The following is a 19,748-nucleotide window of genomic DNA, read 5'->3' on the forward strand; positions in this document are numbered from 1 at the left end:
CATTCCAATATTAACAATGCTCATGAGGCAACAGCTCTAGAGTGAGGGCATGTTGATCCTAACTGCCCCAGCACGGAGGCCTACTTAGGAGCGCCTTCAGGAGATGCCGTAATGTCTTCATGCAATGACCACAGCCCTAGCACTAAGACACACTTAGGAGTGCCTTCTGTAGATAGCCACAATGTTTTCATACAATGACCACTGGGTTGGTTACTGGACAAGATCAATCACAAGTCATGTCTCCAACCCTCAAAAAGCTTTAAATCTACCAGAGAAAGTACACAAAGTTAAACAAAATGACAACATCAACCAAGCTCAATTTCTGAATAAATTGCTAATTACAAAATCCCTAAGTCAATATGAAAATAAGGGGGTGTGCAGAATAGAACAAGTCAGTGAGTGTCCTCCAATTTCTGACTTTCAGCCTCATTCTCCCAGGGCCCCTCAGAAGTGGTTTGCACAGGTTATGTGCAAACCTAGGGAAGAGCTCGCGGAAGAGCACAAAAGAACTAATCCTAAATCTGGTCTCTGGATTAGGATCTCAAGTCACTAAGTCCTCACACTCCTGAAGACTGATGGGACATTTTTGAAATACAATTAGAGAAAAGCAATGCACTCTAACGGAGTGTGGCAGTGTGAGCAAGCACACAGAACAAATGAAGCAGCTAGAAAGTTAGCTGCCTGTCCCTCTTAAGATGCTATGTCACCCATGAAATTGACGAAGATAAACCACCTTCTATAAGAACAAAGAATAAAACAAGAACTGCAGCAGCAATGAGAAACAATCCCGATTAGTGCTCTGGATTAATTACTATTAGTAATAGTATTAGGATAATTTTGCATAGTGAATAGCATCAGCATTCAATGCCTGAACTGAAATCAAAAGAACGAATATTGCAAGAATAGTTAAAACAAAGTGATGTGCCAAAGACAAAATCATGAAGACAACTATAAAAGAGCATGGATATGCTAGGAAAACACCAAGCTTTTTAAGTAAAGTTAAGTATAAAAATATTTTAAATGTATTTTAAACATAGGAGATATTTTCATGTACCATTTCTTAAAAACCAGAACCCAATAACTGGCTAAAAGACTTATGTTTCTACCACATGAATCAGCATTTGCCCATGATGGCAAAGATACCATAACAACACTGAAGGTCAGACATTAAGGGAGACAAAGACGGCTAACAGCTGACATCATTTCCCTGTTCTGCTTTCCAGACCTAACGCCTGCTCTTACTTCTTTAAACCAATGCAGGTTTGCTGCTGTTGTGCTTGCACATGTCAAGGACAGTGAAACAGTGACGTCACACACGTAACTTGCCTGAGTGAGAAATGAAAGGGACAGAACCAAAAGGGTCTTCCGGAGGATGGCTATGTGGAGCAGAGGGTGGATCTAGATTCTTATCTGAGGGTGCGCGCTCCTCGAGCCTGTCTGCAAAAATAAGATCAAACAAAAGAAAAAATAAAATAAAATAAAGATGGTTTAAATGAAAACTGATACACAGTATAAATCAAAGTAAAAATTAAAGTAACCGCCTTTTTGAAAAATATAATTTCACAGCCCCATTCTTAGAAGGACTGAGGCTGTTTTCTAAGGTTGAATACATATCTGCTGCTACAAAAGCAAGTTCAACAGTATTAATCAGGGCTAGGTTACATTAAACACAATCTACCCACTAAGTTAGTCTGGTTCACTTAATACTAGCTATCTACATTTTATAACTCAGTGAACTTAAGCTTAAACTCTGCTTGTTACAAAGACATATTCAGCAGACTTTCAACAAAAGTCTATAGAAAAAATATTGCAAATGGTTATCATTCATAAAATTGGTAAATTCTAGTTCTCAATAGTCAAAGAAAGAATTCATTCTATTTCACATAATTAGTCCCTTCTGATAACATTTTGTACATTATTAACACACATGTGTGCACATGCGCACACACATATATACAGTGTATTTATTTATTCATCCAACAAATGCCTGAGAATTCAGTACACACTAAGCACAGCACTGTTTTCAGCAACTGGAATGTAACATCAAACAAAGACAGCCCCCCCCCCCATGTAGTTCATATGCCTACATGAGAAATAAGCAAGTAATGGACACAGCATGTTCTAAACTAATAAGCTATAGAAAAAGTACAGACAGAAGAAAAAGAATAAGGGGATGGGTAGTGACAAAGAGTGCCTGCTAGGTACAGAGTATGAACAGACCTATCAGCGGCTGGGGACGGAGACACCACAGGTGAGAAGGAATTTGCTCTCTCTACTCCCTGGCCCTGGCTTTATTCCCCTGCACTTAAGCTCTCTGCACTGGGGTATTTACACACCAACTAATAACTTCCTGACTTTTTCATAGTCTCTTTCCTGATTCTCAGCAATCAAAATTATACTATTTGAAACTTATCATGAAAGAGACTTTAAGCATTCCAAGTAGACCTTTGTCCCATAGCCATTAAAACAAAACAAAACCTCAAATTCAAGTTCATGCTAGCTTGTTTTCAAGAATTCTTTTGGTGAGTAAATTATCTTGTGTTCAATTAAACTTTAAGGGACTAGAGAACAGGGACGAAGTGGCCAAGAGAACTGACATTCTAAGAATGAACGTAGTGGGCCTTGACTCACATTTTCACAACCTACTATTGAGGCATGAAGGGTTCCCAGTTCACTGTGGTGGGAAGCAACGATGGTACAGGAAGGACAGACAACCCTAGCCGTCTTTTGAGGTAACTATAAACCAGAGACTATGCACTGTATCAAAGTCCTCCTAGGGTCCTCCAGATTCCATCAAATAACAGCAGGGACAAAGGAAGCAGAGTGCAAAGGAGGCTAACCCAAGCGACAGCCACAGTAGCAGTCACCTAAGAAAGACATTCCTGAAATCCAGACAACATGTAGGGACTTAAACGTTAATTAGGAACAGACTTAAACATCAGCACTCCGTTGGGAGTCTAACACAGCAGCTACTTCCCGTTACCCAGGCCTAGGCATCAGGATATGAAATGTGAACTTGGGGGCCTCCACTGTAACACATTCTCTAAATTTACAAAACACTATCATAACAATGTCCCCAGATTTATCAAAGTGCAACATCGCTACTACACTCTTTGAATTCTTTTGCAGTCGGCAGATTATCTTCAGTAATCAAGTAAACTGTGGAAATACATACAGAACTGTGCAATTGTAGCAAAGAAACAGACTTAATGTGGGAGTGGGCTAGTTGTTACACACAGGGTCTCCATGAGGGAAAATATGGAAGATGCTGTTGTATGAAACTCATTTACTTGATTATTTTCAAACAGAAGTCAGAGTACATTTATAACAAAATGAGTCACCTTCTCATTGTTCCTTAAAACACAGAATCAATTTTTAACAGAGTATCTTTTAAAAATCACTTAAGGTTTCTAAAATTCACATAATTTGGGTCTCAGAACACAGAATACAAAACAAATATACATTAACTTATTATACAATCAATTACATAGAAATAAAAACAAAATTCTCAATGTGGAGCTACATTTTAAAGACCTGGTTTCAAATGACTGATTTTCTCTCAATTAGAACAAGGCATGAATTGGATGCAAGAAATTCACCTCACCATGCCTTACAAAAGAATTGTGTTGGCAAGTAAAGACGGTTCTTTCTCAGGTGCTTGACTGATACAGATGATGAAAACACAGAATTTTAAAATTCTGAAAACCAAGTACTTTCCATAATACCAGCACATAATCCAAATACTCGAGGAAGTATTTTAAGTATGCAGGTTAGATGGATAACGGCTTCAAACAAGAACTAAAGGTTAACAAATCGGGCTGTAAGAAGCTGTATTCATCAAGACTTTAGAGCCAGTCTAATGTGCCTGGACCACGGTGGCAGGTCTGGATGTGCGTTAGGAAAGGGTGGTTGTGGGTATTTTTACCATAAACTAATTAGAGATCCTGACATTTACAACCACTTTATTGTGTCTCCAAAACATATACAACATACTCAGTAAAACTGCAGAGCAACCAGCCTTTGGGTTTCTGTTATTCCTCTTAGTTATTTTAGATCAAATTTTAAACAGACAACAGTAAATCTATTTGTCCACAAATGAACCTCCTATTGTTCTTAATTAACAGTTGCAAGTATTTTCCCCAGTTTACTGCTTAACATATTAAATTATTGTTTAACATATTAAACATCATGACACATAGATTCCTGAGGCTTACAAACTAAATCTGGATGCTTTGATAAAAAGACAATGACAACAGCAAGCTAAACTTAAAGAAATCACTGAGACAAACTTTATTACTAATGCTTAATCTTGGTTTAATGCATTAATATTAAGAAAGAGCCAGCAAAAGATTCTGAACCATAAATTACACTCATTTACACTAAAAGTTAAAGCAACAATAGTTTCTTTTATATGTTAAATGCCTGTTATAGGTAATCAATGGTTTTCCTAAAGATCACTAAAAATTTTATCCATTACTAATATTTTGTTTTAATATCTCAAAAATGATGCTATAACTTTAAAATTACTTCCTATATGAAGCACACAAGTCATATATATTTTTTAGATGACATTATCTTTTTCCTAGTAAACAGCCTTCATAGGAAAATCTCGAATGGTCATACAGCACTGAACTGCGGCCACTCTGCAGCCAATCTATGACTTCCAGGGGCAGTGTGTTCTCAAGAGTCACAGGAAGATGGCGGTCTCTCCCCAGAAAGCATTTCATCAACCAAACACATTGGATTTTGCAAACAACTCTGGGAAACTGTTAGTAAATAGGTGTGCCAAGAAACAAGGGTACAAATGGGCTCTGTGGTGTTCCAAGTAAACTATTTCTTCATTTTGGAAAAGTTGTTGGGGACAGAAGAACCAAGCAATAATGAACAGTCACCAACTCTCTGCACAGAAGTTCTAGAAGAAGCCCTTGCCTATCAGAATGACTTAAATTCTAGCATACAGATCAAATGTTAGATACACTACTGCTGTCCCTGAATAAACATCAAAGATAACCATTACAGCTAAGTAAAGCTATGGGAAGAACCGCTCCTGAGTCCACGCATTCTACCCATGCCGGTCAATCTCTGAACTTCAGAAGGCCCACTACTCCTCTCTGAACTTCAGCCTGCTCACTCAATGTTTTCCACCTGCTTCCCGCTGCCACTGCCCCATCTGTAGTTGGCATTGTGTGCTCTTGACTCTGATTTGATTTTTAATTTACCAAGATATCTTGTGATTTAAATATAATTTCAAAATGTCAGCTAAATACCTTAAGATTATGGGGGTCGCTCTTATTCTCTGTGTCAAAACAATTACTTCGTTTAGTGCCCCCTAACAACCCTGCCCCGTCTATCCCAGCTTAGAAGGAGGCAGGGTAGGACTGAGGCAGCCAAGTGGCTTCACTGGGGCTCTACTCTGGTAAGCTTTCTGATCCTGTGTGCTGAAGTAAGAGGAGAGGCCCCGTGGTGCTGGTACCCATTGCGCAAAGCCACTGGGTAGCTGGCCTTTGCAAAGGCCAGCGGGTACTCCCAGCCTGACTTCCTGGACTTTCCTTTGGGACCTGGCATCTTCTAGTGCAGTCTGAGCTGCCTTTGAAAACAGGTACACAAGTATATGCCAGTCATAGACACTTCCTATATTCAAACTTGAAAACAGTTGTTCCAAAATGTTAAAAGACAAAATTATACATGCAGTCATGTTCACACACAGTTCCTGCCTTGATGGAGGAAGGTCATTGGCTAATAAAGGAACTGCCTTGGCCCATTTTATTGGTTAGAGGATAGGTGGGAGGAGTAAACAGAACAGAACGCTGGGAGGAAGAGGAAGTGAGACATGCCCCGCTCCCGGGATGAAGCTCCGACCCAGGATGGACATAGGCTAGAATCTTCCTGGTAAGCGCACCTTGGGGTGCCATACACAGATGATTAGAAATGGGCTAAATTAATATGTGAGAATTAGCCTAGAAGAGAATGGGCCAAGCAGTGTTCAAATGAATACAGTTTGTGTGTTGTTATTTCGGGCATAAGCTAGCCGTGCGGGCGGCTGGGGTGCTGGGGACGCAGCCCCGCCGCCCTTATTACTACACTGCCTATACCAAATAAATACCACATTTTATAAGACAAAGAAATAATAAAATCCTACCTAGTGCTGGGCCTTTTTAAAGATTATTTATTTAGTGATTTTTTTTTAAACTCAGAAAACAGAAAATATTGATTTGGCAGACCCTTTTCAGAGCACATTAACACTGGGAGGGAGCATCTGCTTCTACATTAATGCTAGGCTGGGGAGGCGGCTCAGCTAACACACTTGCTGCACCAGTGTGAGAGACTCCAGGAACCCTGGATGGCTGCCAGGGGGGCATGGTGGCCACCGCCAACTCAGTACTCAGCAGGCAGACAAGGTGATGGGATCAACCATAGTTTTTATCTGGGGGTTCATCTGAGACTGTTCCTCAAAGAATAAAGTAAAGAGGGATCAAAGATGACTCTCAGGCCGCCACAGGCATTTACACACACAAACACAGAGAGAGAGAGAGAGAGAGAGAGAGAGAGAGAGAGAGAGGGAGGGAGAGAGAAAACACTAAATAACCCTACAAATGACATATACTTGATGACCTCCTGCGTCTCCCTTTTACTACTCTTCAAGAGATCATTTACATCCTTTTTCCAAAGCCGTGCTTCTGGGGCTACTTAAAATAAACTCCAGGAAAAATGCCAAACAAAAATGTTGATTTAAAAACATTTTTTTTAATATGAGGTAAGATTGGTTTTATCAAAGTTAACAAATGTATACCAGGGGCTTAAAACTCATTTTTATATCCATATTTAATCACCAATGTACAAAATACAAATTTAGATTAGATGCCAAACATGAATGCCTTACAGGAATCCCTTACATGAATGCAGGCCATCTGTGAATTTTACATAAAATACATACTAATTCAGACAAAGCATTTCATTTACTAAATATGTTCATAAAGCTAGTTACCTATATAAAACAGAATAGAAACTGGGAGCTATTTATTAGACCCTTCTCTTCATATGCAAAACATAGAAACACACTGTGCATATAGGTATATATATCGCATACACATACATGTATACATATATATATACATACATACACATACATACACAAGCCTCAGACACTAGAAAATCACCTACATTTTCCACAAAATGATCTCCTTCCCCTTACTCTCCAGACCTGTCCAGAACACCCATTCTTCCAAAAAAGATCATGAGGCAAGTCTTGACGTAAATACTAGGTAGTTTGAGAAAAGGTAATGATTCCAAGCGACAATATTGAGATATGAGATTTAAAGTGGAAAAGAATTTATTTAGCTTTGGCCATATCAGGACAGCAAAGCAACCCCTTTACGTCACCACTCATTAAAAAAACATGACACAACATTAGCATAGAGTAGCCCATGTTTTCTCGGGCATTCTCAAGGGTGTCCCAGATCCACCACGTCTTCTCCTGAGTGTGCATCAGGAAGGCGGGTACTGACAACGTCCTCTACTTGAACATCAGTGTCCCATGTTGTGACGGTATTAGGAAGGGTTAGGATAGCAGCAACCAAGCACCTAACTTCTAAATGTGTGACACAAGACAGTGGATGAGTATATGAAAGAAAGTGACCTGAATTTTCCCTCAAGTGCACAGAAACAATTGTCCACACCACCTGGAAACCGGTTGTCTTTGGCCTTGCCGAGTTACAGAGCTGTTACTCTACTGGGAAGCAAAATAAGCCTTCAAGTGTCCCTTACTTGATCTGAGAAGGTCGAACTCTCGGTCCAGCAGCTCCTCTTCGGTTAACTTGGAGAAGTTGTCTTCTCCAAAAGGATTCCAGCCTGACATATCAGGCGGGTGACTGACAGTCTTCTCATTTGTAAAGCGTGGGACTGCCTCCTTCTCAGCAACTGACCTAGTTGAAACAGAAAGGAAAATAAATGAAAAGGATGACGAAACAATTGAGAAACCGCCAGTGTTCCACTTACAGTTTAGAAACTCTCAGAAATAAGACCTGGAGTACAGGATGGACAGACAACAGCTGTAATCTGAACTGCCTTCACAGAGCACACAGCTCTGTAACCACCCGTGGATGGCACATTTGCTGAGTTTCTTTCTCAGTCCCTTACTCCTCAGCACTCTAGGCCATAAGAAAGGAATATAGCAGTCCAGGCAGTGATGCACACCTTTAATTCCAGCACTCACGAGGCAGAGGCAGAGACAGATGAATCTCAAGTTCAAGGCCAGCCTGGTCTACAGAGTGAGTTCCAGGACAACCAGGGCTATACAGAGAAACCCTGCCTTGAAAGAAATTAATAAGAAAAAAAGGAATACAGCATAAACTTTATGCGACTACTGCAAAGAATAAATAATTCAATGTACATAAAGCAAAAAGGATCTGGTTTAGAAAACAAAACAACAACAAAACAAAAACCCCAAAAGCAAGCAGTTTGTATAAGCTGTTGCTCTCAAACAAGCCTTAACGTGAAGATCAGTAACCATACCTAACAGCATCCATGTAAACCATTACTGAATACTGTACAGCGACCCTATACCTACACCTATCCTATATCATATGTGGCTACATGGAGACACCACAATGAAAACTATACTTCCCACCAAATATAACTACCAAAAAGAGATGACCTGCTTGCTAGCTTTGCCTTATAAACAGGCCAAGGCAAATGAGGGTTCTTTTGTAGACACATAATACATCATTCATAGTGTTAAAAGTCCTGGGCCTGAGTCCACTGGTTCTATGGAATTTATCCTATAGGCCCATTAGGTTTTAAGAGAATCCAATTTGCCACAGGGCAAGATGCCTTGTGCTCTCTTAGGATTGGAGGAGGGAAGGGTGGGAGGGTTTGGGGAGGGAGTGGGAGGAGGGGAGGAAGTGGGAATTTAGATGGAAATTTTTTTTAAAGTAATAAAATAAGAGAAAGAGAGAGAGAATCCAAACCTAAAGGCATCTCAATCCAAGAATGACTGGGTACCCTCCTCACCCCAACCAGGAGCCACAACACAGAATGGGGCAACAGAGCGAAGTTATCAGGTCTCTTTCACAATCTGGGTCCAGAAGACTGACAGTAGGGAAAGAATCCCATTGTTAAAAGAAATAGCTTAATTTTATAAGCCTTAGCTCGAGGTGATGTAGGCTGTGAATATGTTTTATTGTTATTGGTTAGTAAAGAAGCTGCTTCTGGCCAATGGCTTAACAGAGTAAAGCCAGGTGAAAGAGATATAAGGAGAGAGGAGGCAGAGTCAGGGGGAAGCCATGTAGCCCTGCCATAGACAGACACAGGAGGCCGTTAGGAACTTTACCCGGTAAGCCATAGGCACATGGCAATACACAGATTAATGGAGATGGGTTAGTTTAGGATATAAGAGCTACCTAAAAATATGCTTAAACTATTGGCCAAACAGTTTTGCAAATAATATGGTTTCTAAGCAGCCGGGAACAAACGAGCGGCCTCTACCCAAGAGCCATTCCCAACACATGGGTAGCAGAAGTGAAAACAGAGGCCAAAGGATAGCCTTTTAATTCCTAAGTCCAGGCCTGCTTGTTTTAGAACAATGTTTAAACAATTATTGAAGGCTAAAACATACAAAAGGAAAAGAAACAGTAATTTACCTACAACTAAATAGACTTACTACTCAGTAAACAGAAATTGGGTATGGCTAAGTCATAAATCTACCTTCATGTGGCAGAATCTCAATTCCATTCTCAAAATGTTTTGGACTTGTGGAATTCTTAAAGCACACAGCAGATGAAAACTCAGAGAGCATTTCCCTTCTGCAGACAGCTTTTCAAACTGTCTCCTCCCACTCCTGGGACGAATTCAGAGATTCTTTGTGGCACACCGGTGACTCTACAGAGTGCCACCTTAACCTACAGTTTAAAGACATAGTAAAGTACAGCTCCAAGGTCTGGGGCTAAAACACTACACAGAGCACTCGGAACCTTAGTTTAATCTCCAGCACTGAGCTGGAAATGAGGGGGTTAACAAATCCTTTACACTTCTCTCTAAAACAAATGAAACCTAATCCCTAATCCCACATAGCTTTCTTACTATAGTTGAAAGTACTTTACCACATTGCATTTCTTTCAGTGGCATTTAAATTAAATGACTGTAAATAATTAAGAGCATTTTGGACAAATTAAAGACATGGTGATTTTCATTATTAAAATCTGTACAGGGATGCTGGAGGGACAAACGTGGTTAATAGCACTTCCTACTCTTGCAGAGAATCTGGGTTCAGTTCCCAGGACCCACACAGTGGCTCACAGCCATCGCCACTGTAACTTCATTTCTAGGAGACTGGTGCCCTCCTCTGGCCTTAGGGGGAACCAAGTACCTAGATGGTGCACACACATATATGCAGGAAAAACACTCATATACATAAAATACAATAAATAAATCTTTTTAAAATAACACAGAGGCTGGAGGTACAACTCACAGGAAGAATGTGCATTTGGCATGCACAAGGCCCTGGCTTCAGTTCCCAGCACAGATGCTAGAAGGAAAGATCTCTGCTAAGACACTTATGAGAGCTGGGCACGGTGGCACATGTCTTTAATCCCAGCAGAAGGCTAAAGCAGGCACATCTCCAGATGGGGGCCATGCTAGTCTATTAGCACGCTCCAGGACAGCCAAAGCTACATACGGAGACCCCACATCAAAACAACATAAGACACTGATGAGGCTGGTACAGGAAAGACAACGCTGACTTTCAGGGTCACTGACTTATACTTCTGAAAGATCGGCCTGTGGAAGCACAACAATGAGACTGGAGTACTGACTGTGCAACCCTAGGTAAAGGGATCCGCGTTCCTGTGTGCAGGGCATGCACTATCTCAACTTTTATTACTTGTGGTTTGATTTGTTGGGGAAATGTGCTGGAAAGTAAACCTCAGTTGTGGCCATATGGACTTCTAATGAAAACGCAGTATACCAACTGCATCCAGCAAAGTCTGCGATTCTAGTAAGAAAAACTCTCTCACTCTTGTCGCAGGGGGACTAATGCAGCAGATTCATTAGACCACTGCATGCATTTCATAGTTTACTGTAGTAATAGGGGCGGCGGGGTTGCATCCCCAACACCCCAGCCGCCCCTATTACTACATATGGCACCCACGTGGACAACTGCTTCCACATAAAGCCTGAGACAGCTTGGAAAGTAATTCTAGAACAAAATGAAAGCATTGTGCCTGGTTTCTTGGTAGCAGAAATTTCTCGGTTCTACTCTGCTTGCTAGAGGCAAGCATGCGCTTTCTTCTAAGAGAAGCTTCCTGACTCAGCTTTAGCTGCAAAACCCTGCAGCTCATTAAGAGGTCCTGCCACGAAACACTTAAATGGTGTTGACGAAAAGCTGAACGCATGCTTTTCGGTTTTCAGCCGTAGCAGGAAAAAAACTGCACCGTTTAAAAATGCCGGCTTTCTGGGCTGTCCTGCCAGGACAAACTCTGACTCTTTTACGCAGGCGGTTTGTGCGGTTTGCAAGCACAGGCTGCTGAAGCACGCTTGCTGGCTACAGCCAGTACCTCAGCCATGAGGCTGGAAAGCTAAGGAATGGACTGGATCTAGCCGGCAAAGCCACGCCTTTAATCCTACTGATATTGCTTGGTAAATTAAAGACTCGTGTGGTCAGAAAAAGAGAGATATACAGTAAAGAGAGATTCAAAGACAAAGAAAATTTCTAAATGGTTGGAAGTGTGTTAAAAATATATGCAGACTAAAATTTAAAGTTCTTAAAGTAAAAAAAAAAAGGAAGAGAGTTGTTGTGTGTGGTACACACCTTTAATCCCAACACTTGGTAGGCAGAGGGAGATAGACCTCTGTGACTTCAAGGTGTGGTAGCACACGCCTTTAATCCCAATGCCTGGGAGGCAGAGACAGGCGGATCTCTGAGAGTTCAAAGACAGCCTGGTCTACAGAGTTACTTCAGGTCAAAGATACAGAGAACCTGTCTCAAAAAGCAAAGAGTTAAAAGTAAAAATAAACAAAATAGAGATTAAAATAAAGCCGCACGATGATGGAAAATACACAGAGAATCTTGATACTGTATGCTATTATGCTCTCTTTGAATTATTTGAATGCTGAGGAAGGAGCAACAGCTGCTAAAAGATATTTATTTATAAATGCTGCTGAACTAATCCAACATAGATATTTTGAATTTGGATCTAAGGATATGATACTTTGGAAAGGAGTTTCTTATTTTGTTTTCACAGAGGATGAGACGCTGTTCGTTTCTTCTATTCCGATTTGGTATGATGGACCACGCCCTCCTGAAGGGTTGCAGTGAACATCTTCAGAAAATTGCTTCGCTCAACTGCCAACTGAGATGAAACTAGCACACAGGTTATACCATGAAAGACCTAATTAACGACACCCCCATTCAGCAGGAAGCAGTTTGTAGAGAAATAACTGCGCCCATATTCCCAAATAACGTTTGTAAATGTTCTTTTACATTTAAAGGGGGATATGATATAGGTATGAATAATTTGCATTAGTATAGATTTTACTTTTAGTATAGACTGAGATTTACAGTCAATTTTGTTATATGTATATGTATTTCTGATATTGATTAAGGTGTTGTGATTGTGTAGTTCATTATTAAAATGTAATGTATAATTAGGAAATATAGGTTGTTGATGGATAATCATAAATAATAGTCAAGTTTGTAGTCATGTTAGTTAATATTTTCTAGATGTGCGTAGATATATTTTAGATAGGCATTCTTCATATTTTTTAAAGATTATAGAATATGGCATTTTAAATGTTTTAATAACTGAAGACTTTTCATGACAATGAGACACTCTGCTCCTGGCAGCACCAATCTACTTCAAGAGGAAGATGGGCATCGAAGAGGCACCTGATGGAGTTTGATAGCCATTTGGGCAAGAAACTGCTCTTGCCTGGACTATTGCATAAACTGGACACAGAGAACCCACAGAGAGAGGACTACTGAACTTGCCTAAGATGAGATGATCTTTCGGGGTTCCTGATTCATCAAAGAGTCTGCGAGACATTCTGCAGGACACAACAGATAGTGACTGAACTGACTTTGAATTTTCCTGCTTTATGGAAATGTCTGCTGGATGCCATGGGCCTGAAGGCTGAAGATGGATGCCCCAACGATACAGAGGAACTTTGGGTGACTGTCCAGGCAGCGAGATATCTCTGTCATTTCTAGAGTTTTAAAAGTTGCTTTTTTCTTGTTTGCTTAGGTAGTAGTGTATCTTTCTGGAGTCTTTGATGGAGTTAAGAATAGTTAGTTATAGTTATAGTTTTCCTTAGTTATGATAAAGATTATTGTAACTTTTACTTGATAACTCTTTTGTTATATGTAATTTTGCTATGTTAAAGTTAAAGCCTTTTTTTTTTTTTTGTTTAAACCGAAAAAGGGGAAATGATGGAGGAAGGTCATTGGCTAATAAAGGAACTGCCTTGGCCCATTTTATTGGTTAGAGGATAGGTGGGAGGAGTAAACAGAACAGAACGCTGGGAAGAAGAGGAAGTGAGCTCAGAGTCTCGACAGCTCTCCTCTCTGGAGCAGACGCCTGAGAGAGACGCCATGCCCTGATCCCGGGATGAAGCTCCAACCCAGGATGGACATAGGCTAGAATCTTCCCGGTAAGCGCACCTTGGGGTGCTACATACAGATGATTAGAAATGGGCTAAATTAATGTGTGAGAATTAGCCTAGAAGAGAATGGGCCAAGCAGTGTTTAAAAGAATACAGTGTCTGTGTAATTATTTCGGGGCATAAGCTAGCCGAGCAGGCGGCTGCGGTGCCAGGGACGCAGCCCCGCTGCTCTTATTACTACAGCTTACATCCTACTGGATGGAATTTGTTTCAAGTGTGTATTTTTGGCCTCAATTTTCTTATGATAATGCTATTAATGTATTCTAGAAGAGATAAGCAGACAAACAAAACGAGAGTTAGAAATAACAAATGGCAAAGCTGATTTGTACTTTTAAGTTCTGTTAGCCATTAAATTAGTTCTCACAACTCATGTAAACTTCTGTTTTGTTTCAGAAAAGTATCTCATTCATTTTTTAAAATCTCCTTCCTGGTGTCACCCCAACACATAACAGATCCCTGCCCTTGCTGGTGTCACCCCAGTATGTAACAGATCACTATCAATCTTCTTCTTCACCTCTTCCTCCTGCCCTTCCTCCCTCCCTCCTACCCTTTCCATCTCTCATTCACACACACACACACACGACTAACTGTAAACTTACCCTCTTTAGACACACACAATTTACAGTATGAGGTTGTCCCTCATGCCCACTGTCTACTCAAACTCATGGTCTCTCTCTCTCTCTCTCTCTCTCTCTCTCTCTCTCTCTCTCTCCTACTATTTCAAAACCTGAAACTGTGTTTAAGAGCCTCTTTGGTGTTCTAGTAATGAGCTTATCAGCTAATTTCAGTCTTGTACTTAAAGCAAATCCTAGTGATTGCTGTGGGGTGGGAGGGATGTGTCTGTGTGCACATGCACACTTGTCCATCTTGTTTCTTGATATTGGGGCTCTTAAATGATTTGGGGCTCATCAATTAGGTTAGACTGGGATCTCCAGGGATCCCCCAATCTCCATCTCCCCAGCTCTGAGATTATGGTGTGTGTCATCACTCCCTTCTCTTTTTATTAGACCCTGAAGATCAAATGTAGGTCTTTGTGCCTATGTGGAAAGCACTTTACCAAGCTATCTCCCAGCACTTAATACTGGCTCTTAATTCCAAGATCCTAAAGTACTTAACACAGTAATGTCACATCCATGTGTGAGAAACTTTGTATCAAAGTTCTTCAATTCATTGTAATGAGTTCCCATATAAAGTATCCATATAATATAATTCTAACCAATATATCTGGATAGTTATAAGTCACTATTTCCCAACTACACTAAATTTGCTACACATGATATACTTAAAATGTTTGTTCCCGTATAAAAAAAATTATATAAATTTTATGAATAGTCAAGTTAATTATAAGGTAGTAATAACACATAAGTAGAAAAAGTTAACCTGTTTAAAAGGGTTATTTATTTTCAACTACTAAGAGAGTGTTCTAGGATTTTGCTTTTACTTAAATTACAAAGAATGCTTTGATGTGCACACCAACAAATTCCTCAGCCTAACTATCCTCAGGTATGGTTAAACTCTGCAAATAGCAACTGGCAGAACTGCTAGGTGGTAATGGAAGGAAGACACACAACAGGGGACTGGGAGGGGAATGAATCAGCTCTACATGAAGATGAACTGACTGAATCAAGAGCCACTTAGTGGGCTTCTTATCAATACCATTCACTCCATAGTAAGTCCCTTTGCAGTCACTGGAAACACTTACCTACTGGCACAGAAAGAGGAATCCGCTATGGTTCCAAGCTGGGCTGGAAGTGATGAAGCGTAGGAAATTAAGGCTGGTGAGAACTCTTGAGGGGAGGTAAGATACTCGGGTGATGCCAGGTGCTGAGGCTGCTGATGGTGCTGAGGCTGCTGATGGTGCTGAGGCTGCTGATGGTGAGCTAGCATCTGTTGCTGCAAGAAAGCCTGGTGATACTGCTGCATCTGAAACAAGAAACAACACAACCCATGTCAAGTCACCTCAGCACTGACCAGTGTGTGCCTCCCTTTTCCCATGGAGACAAAACCAGAAACCCAAAACACTAATCGAGTATTTGAAGAGCTGTTACCAGAAAACTACATGGGGTGACTTAAAAACATTTATTATTAAAAAGCCCGACTCACTTGGCCAGATTCAAAATTCCTTCTTTAACTGTTTTAAGAAAAACACAAAGGAGGCTAGAGTAAAGTGATTCTGTTAAGAAAGAGATGGAGGGGAGGGGAAGGGAGGGGAGGGGAGGGGAGGGGAAGGGAGGGGAGGGGAGGGGCATAGCCCTTCTATGTTTCCCTTTTCCTCAATAGATACCTGCTGACTGAAAGATTACAGGACTCTGATCAACAGAAGTGTCACCATACAGTTATTAAGTGTCACAATCAGATGCAAGAGTTTAATTGCAGAGTGCTTGCGAATATCTGTCTGTCTTCAATATGTCACTTAACTAACTTTTTAACGTGTGGTGTGCGCGCACGTGTGTACACAGGGTACTCATGGCATCAGTACCTGTGGAGCTCAGGACCAACACTGATGCTTCCTTCTAGCAAGCTCTAGCTTGGTTTTTGAGGCAAGTTCTCTCTGAGCCTGAAGTTCACCAATTCAGTTGGAAATGGCTGGCCAATGAGCTTCAAGATCTACGTCTCTCTACCTGGCCCAGTGGGATGCTGGGTGGAGCATGTGCTGCTAGCTCTCCACTTCTAACTGGGGCCTGGGGATCTGAACGCAGGTCCTCTTTCTTACACAGCAAACGCCATCTCTCCATCTTGCCTCACTTAAATAACAAATTAAGTTACATGGGTGTAGACAGAGGTCAAGATTTGGGTGTCCCTCCGTCATCACTTGCCCCTTATTTGTTGAGACACAATCTTCCACTGGACCTAGAGCTCACTGATTAGCTAGACTGACTGGCCAGCAACTCCCCGGTTTTCCATCGCTGCCTCCTTATTGCTGAGATTATAGGTGCAAACTGCTAAACCCAGATTTCTGAATGAGGGCGGAAGATTAAACTTAGGTCCTCGTACACACGTGACAAGCACTGATCTGGACTATCTGGACTGAGTACACACGTGACAAGCACTGGTCTGCTGGACTGAGTACACACGTGACAAGCACTGATCTGGACTGAGTACACACGTGACAAGCACTGGTCTGGACTGAGTACACACGTGACAAGCACTGATCTGCTGAGTACACACGTGACAAGCACTGATCTGGACTGAGTACACACGTGACAAGCACTGATCTGGACTGAGTACACACGTGACAAGCACTGATCTGGACTGAGTACACACGTGACAAGCACTGATCTGGACTGAGTACACACGTGACAAGCACTGATCTGGACTGAGTATACACGTGACAAGCACTGATCTGGACTGAGTACACACGTGACAAGCACTGATCTGGACTGAGTACACACGTGACAAGCACTGATCTGGACTGAGTACACACGTGACAAGCACTGATCTGCTGGACTGAGTACACACGTGACAAGCACTGATATGGACTGAGTACACACGTGACAAGCACTGATCTGGACTGAGTACACACGTGACAAGCACTGATCTGGACTGAGTACACACGTGACAAGCACTGGTCTGGACTGAGCACACACGTGACAAGCACTGATCTGGACTGAGCACACACGTGACAAGCACTGATCTGGACTGAGTACACACGTGACAAGCACTGGTCTGGACTGAGTACACACGTGACAAGCACTGATCTGGACTGAGTACACACGTGACAAGCACTGATCTGCTGAGTACACACGTGACAAGCACTGATCTGGACTGAGTACACACGTGACAAGCACTGATCAGCTGAGCACACACGTGACAAGCACTGATCTGGACTGAGCACACACGTGACAAGCACTGATCTGGACTGAGTACACACGTGACAAGCACTGATCTGCTGAGTACACACGTGACAAGCACTGATCTGCTGAGTACACACGTGACAAGCACTGATCTGGACTGAGTACACACGTGACAAGCACTGATCTGGACTGAGCACACACGTGACAAGCACTGATCTGGACTGAGTACACACGTGACAAGCACTGATCTGGACTGAGTACACACGTAACAAGCACTGGTCTGCTGGACTGAGTACACACGTGACAAGCACTGATCTGGACTGAGCACACACGTGACAAGCACTGATCTGGACTGAGTACACACGTGACAAGCACTGATATGCTGAGTACACACGTGACAAGCACTGATATGCTGAGTACACACGTGACAAGCACTGATCTGGACTGAGTACACACGTGACAAGCACTGATCTGGACTGAGTACACACGTGACAAGCACTGATCTGCTGAGCACACACGTGACAAGCACTGATCTGCTGAGTACACACGTGACAAGCACTGGTCTGCTGAGTACACACGTGACAAGCACTGATCTGCTGAGTACACACGTGACAAGCACTGATTTGGACTGAGTACACACGTGACAAGCACTGATCTGGACTGAGCACACATGTGACAAGCACTGATCTGGACTGAGCACACACGTGACAAGCACTGATCTGGACTGAGCACACACGTGACAAGCACTGATCTGGACTGAGTACACACGTGACAAGCACTGATCTGCTGGACTGAGTACACACGTGACAAGCACTGATCTGGACTGAGTACACACGTGACAAGCACTGATCTGCTGAGTACACACATGACAAGCACTGATCTGGACTGAGTACACACGTGACAAGCACTGATATGCTGAGTACACACGTGACAAGCACTGATCTGGACTGAGTACACACGTGACAAGCACTGATCTGCTGAGCACACACGTGACAAGCACTGATCTGGACTGAGCACACACGTGACAAGCACTGATCTGGACTGAGTACACACGTGACAAGCACTGATCTGCTGAGTACACACGTGACAAGCACTGATCTGCTGAGTACACACGTGACAAGCACTGATCTGGACTGAGTACACACGTGACAAGCACTGATCTGGACTGAGCACACACGTGACAAGCACTGATCTGGACTGAGTACACACGTGACAAGCACTGATCTGCTGAGTACACACGTGACAAGCACTGATCTGCTGGACTGAGTACACACGTGACAAGCACTGATCTGCTGAGCACACACGTGACAAGCACTGATCTGCTGAATACACACGTGACAAGCACTGGTCTGCTGAGTACACACGTGACAAGCACTGATCTGCTGAGTACACACGTGACAAGCACTGATTTGGACTGAGTACACACGTGACAAGCACTGATCTGGACTGAGCACACACGTGACAAGCACTGATCTGGACTGAGCACACACGTGACAAGCACTGATCTGGACTGAGCACACACATGACAAGCACTGATCTGGACTGAGTACACACGTGACAAGCACTGATCTGCTGAGTACACACGTGACAAGCACTGATCTGGTCTCAGTACACACGTGACAAGCACTGGTCTGCTGGACAGACTCCTCTCCCTAGCCCCCAACTGACTTTGAATGATGAAATTCTAAATACCATCATGCATACTGTAAATTCCATCCTAGTAATACACCTGTCGAGAACACTGAGCTATTACACAGCCCTTACCATTGTAGGATATTGTGATCCAGGGGGTTGAGGCTGATAGACCGAATGCATTAAAAACTGTTGCTGAAGTATCTGTTGCTGCTGCATTGCATGCTGATACTACGAGAGGAAAAAAAAAACAGAAATCAATACCGTGGTGGTTTGAATGAAAATGGCCTCTACAGTCTATTATGTTTGAATGCTTGCTCCCCAGTTAGTGGTACTATTTAGACAGAATTAGGAGGTCTAGCTTTGTTGGAATAGGTGTGGCCTTGTTGGAAGTGTGTCTCTGGGGATGAGCTGAGAGGTTTCAAAAAATCCACGCCAGGTTCAGTCTCTCTCTCCTCTCTCTCTGATATGGAAACTTGGAGATCAGACGTAGGCTCTCAGCTACTGCTCCAGCACATGCCTGCCTGCCTGCTGCCACATTCTACACCGCGGTAACAGGCTAACCTTCTGAAACTGTAAGCAAGCACCCAATTAAAAGCTTTATGAGTCGCCTTGATCATAGTGTCTCCTCACAGAAATAAAACAGTAATTAAAACAAGTAATATCCAT

General features: G+C 42.2%; 1 protein-coding gene across 2 annotated transcripts in view; it reads right to left on the reverse strand.

The window, feature by feature from the left end:
- The window catches only part of Bmp2k (BMP2 inducible kinase), a 99,244-nt gene that overhangs the window by 20,627 nt on the left and 58,869 nt on the right, over positions 1 to 19,748 (reverse strand). Inside the window, exons 12-15 of one of the 2 annotated variants that reach the window (XM_041671607.1) lie at positions 19,212 to 19,310; positions 15,356 to 15,576; positions 7,765 to 7,922; positions 1,327 to 1,437 (exon numbers count right to left, since the gene is read on the reverse strand). In XM_041671607.1, the coding sequence (XP_041527541.1) occupies positions 1,327 to 1,437; positions 7,765 to 7,922; positions 15,356 to 15,576; positions 19,212 to 19,310 (589 nt within the window). The remainder of the gene's footprint in view (positions 1 to 1,326; positions 1,438 to 7,764; positions 7,923 to 15,355; positions 15,577 to 19,211; positions 19,311 to 19,748) is intronic. The other variant, XM_041671608.1, reaches the window with a different exon arrangement.

The sequence above is a fragment of the Microtus oregoni genome, unplaced genomic scaffold, assembly GCF_018167655.1.
Source record: "Microtus oregoni isolate MIOR12 unplaced genomic scaffold, Mior012 000021F_ref0000039, whole genome shotgun sequence".
NCBI classification, from domain to species: Eukaryota; Metazoa; Chordata; class Mammalia; order Rodentia; family Cricetidae; genus Microtus; species Microtus oregoni.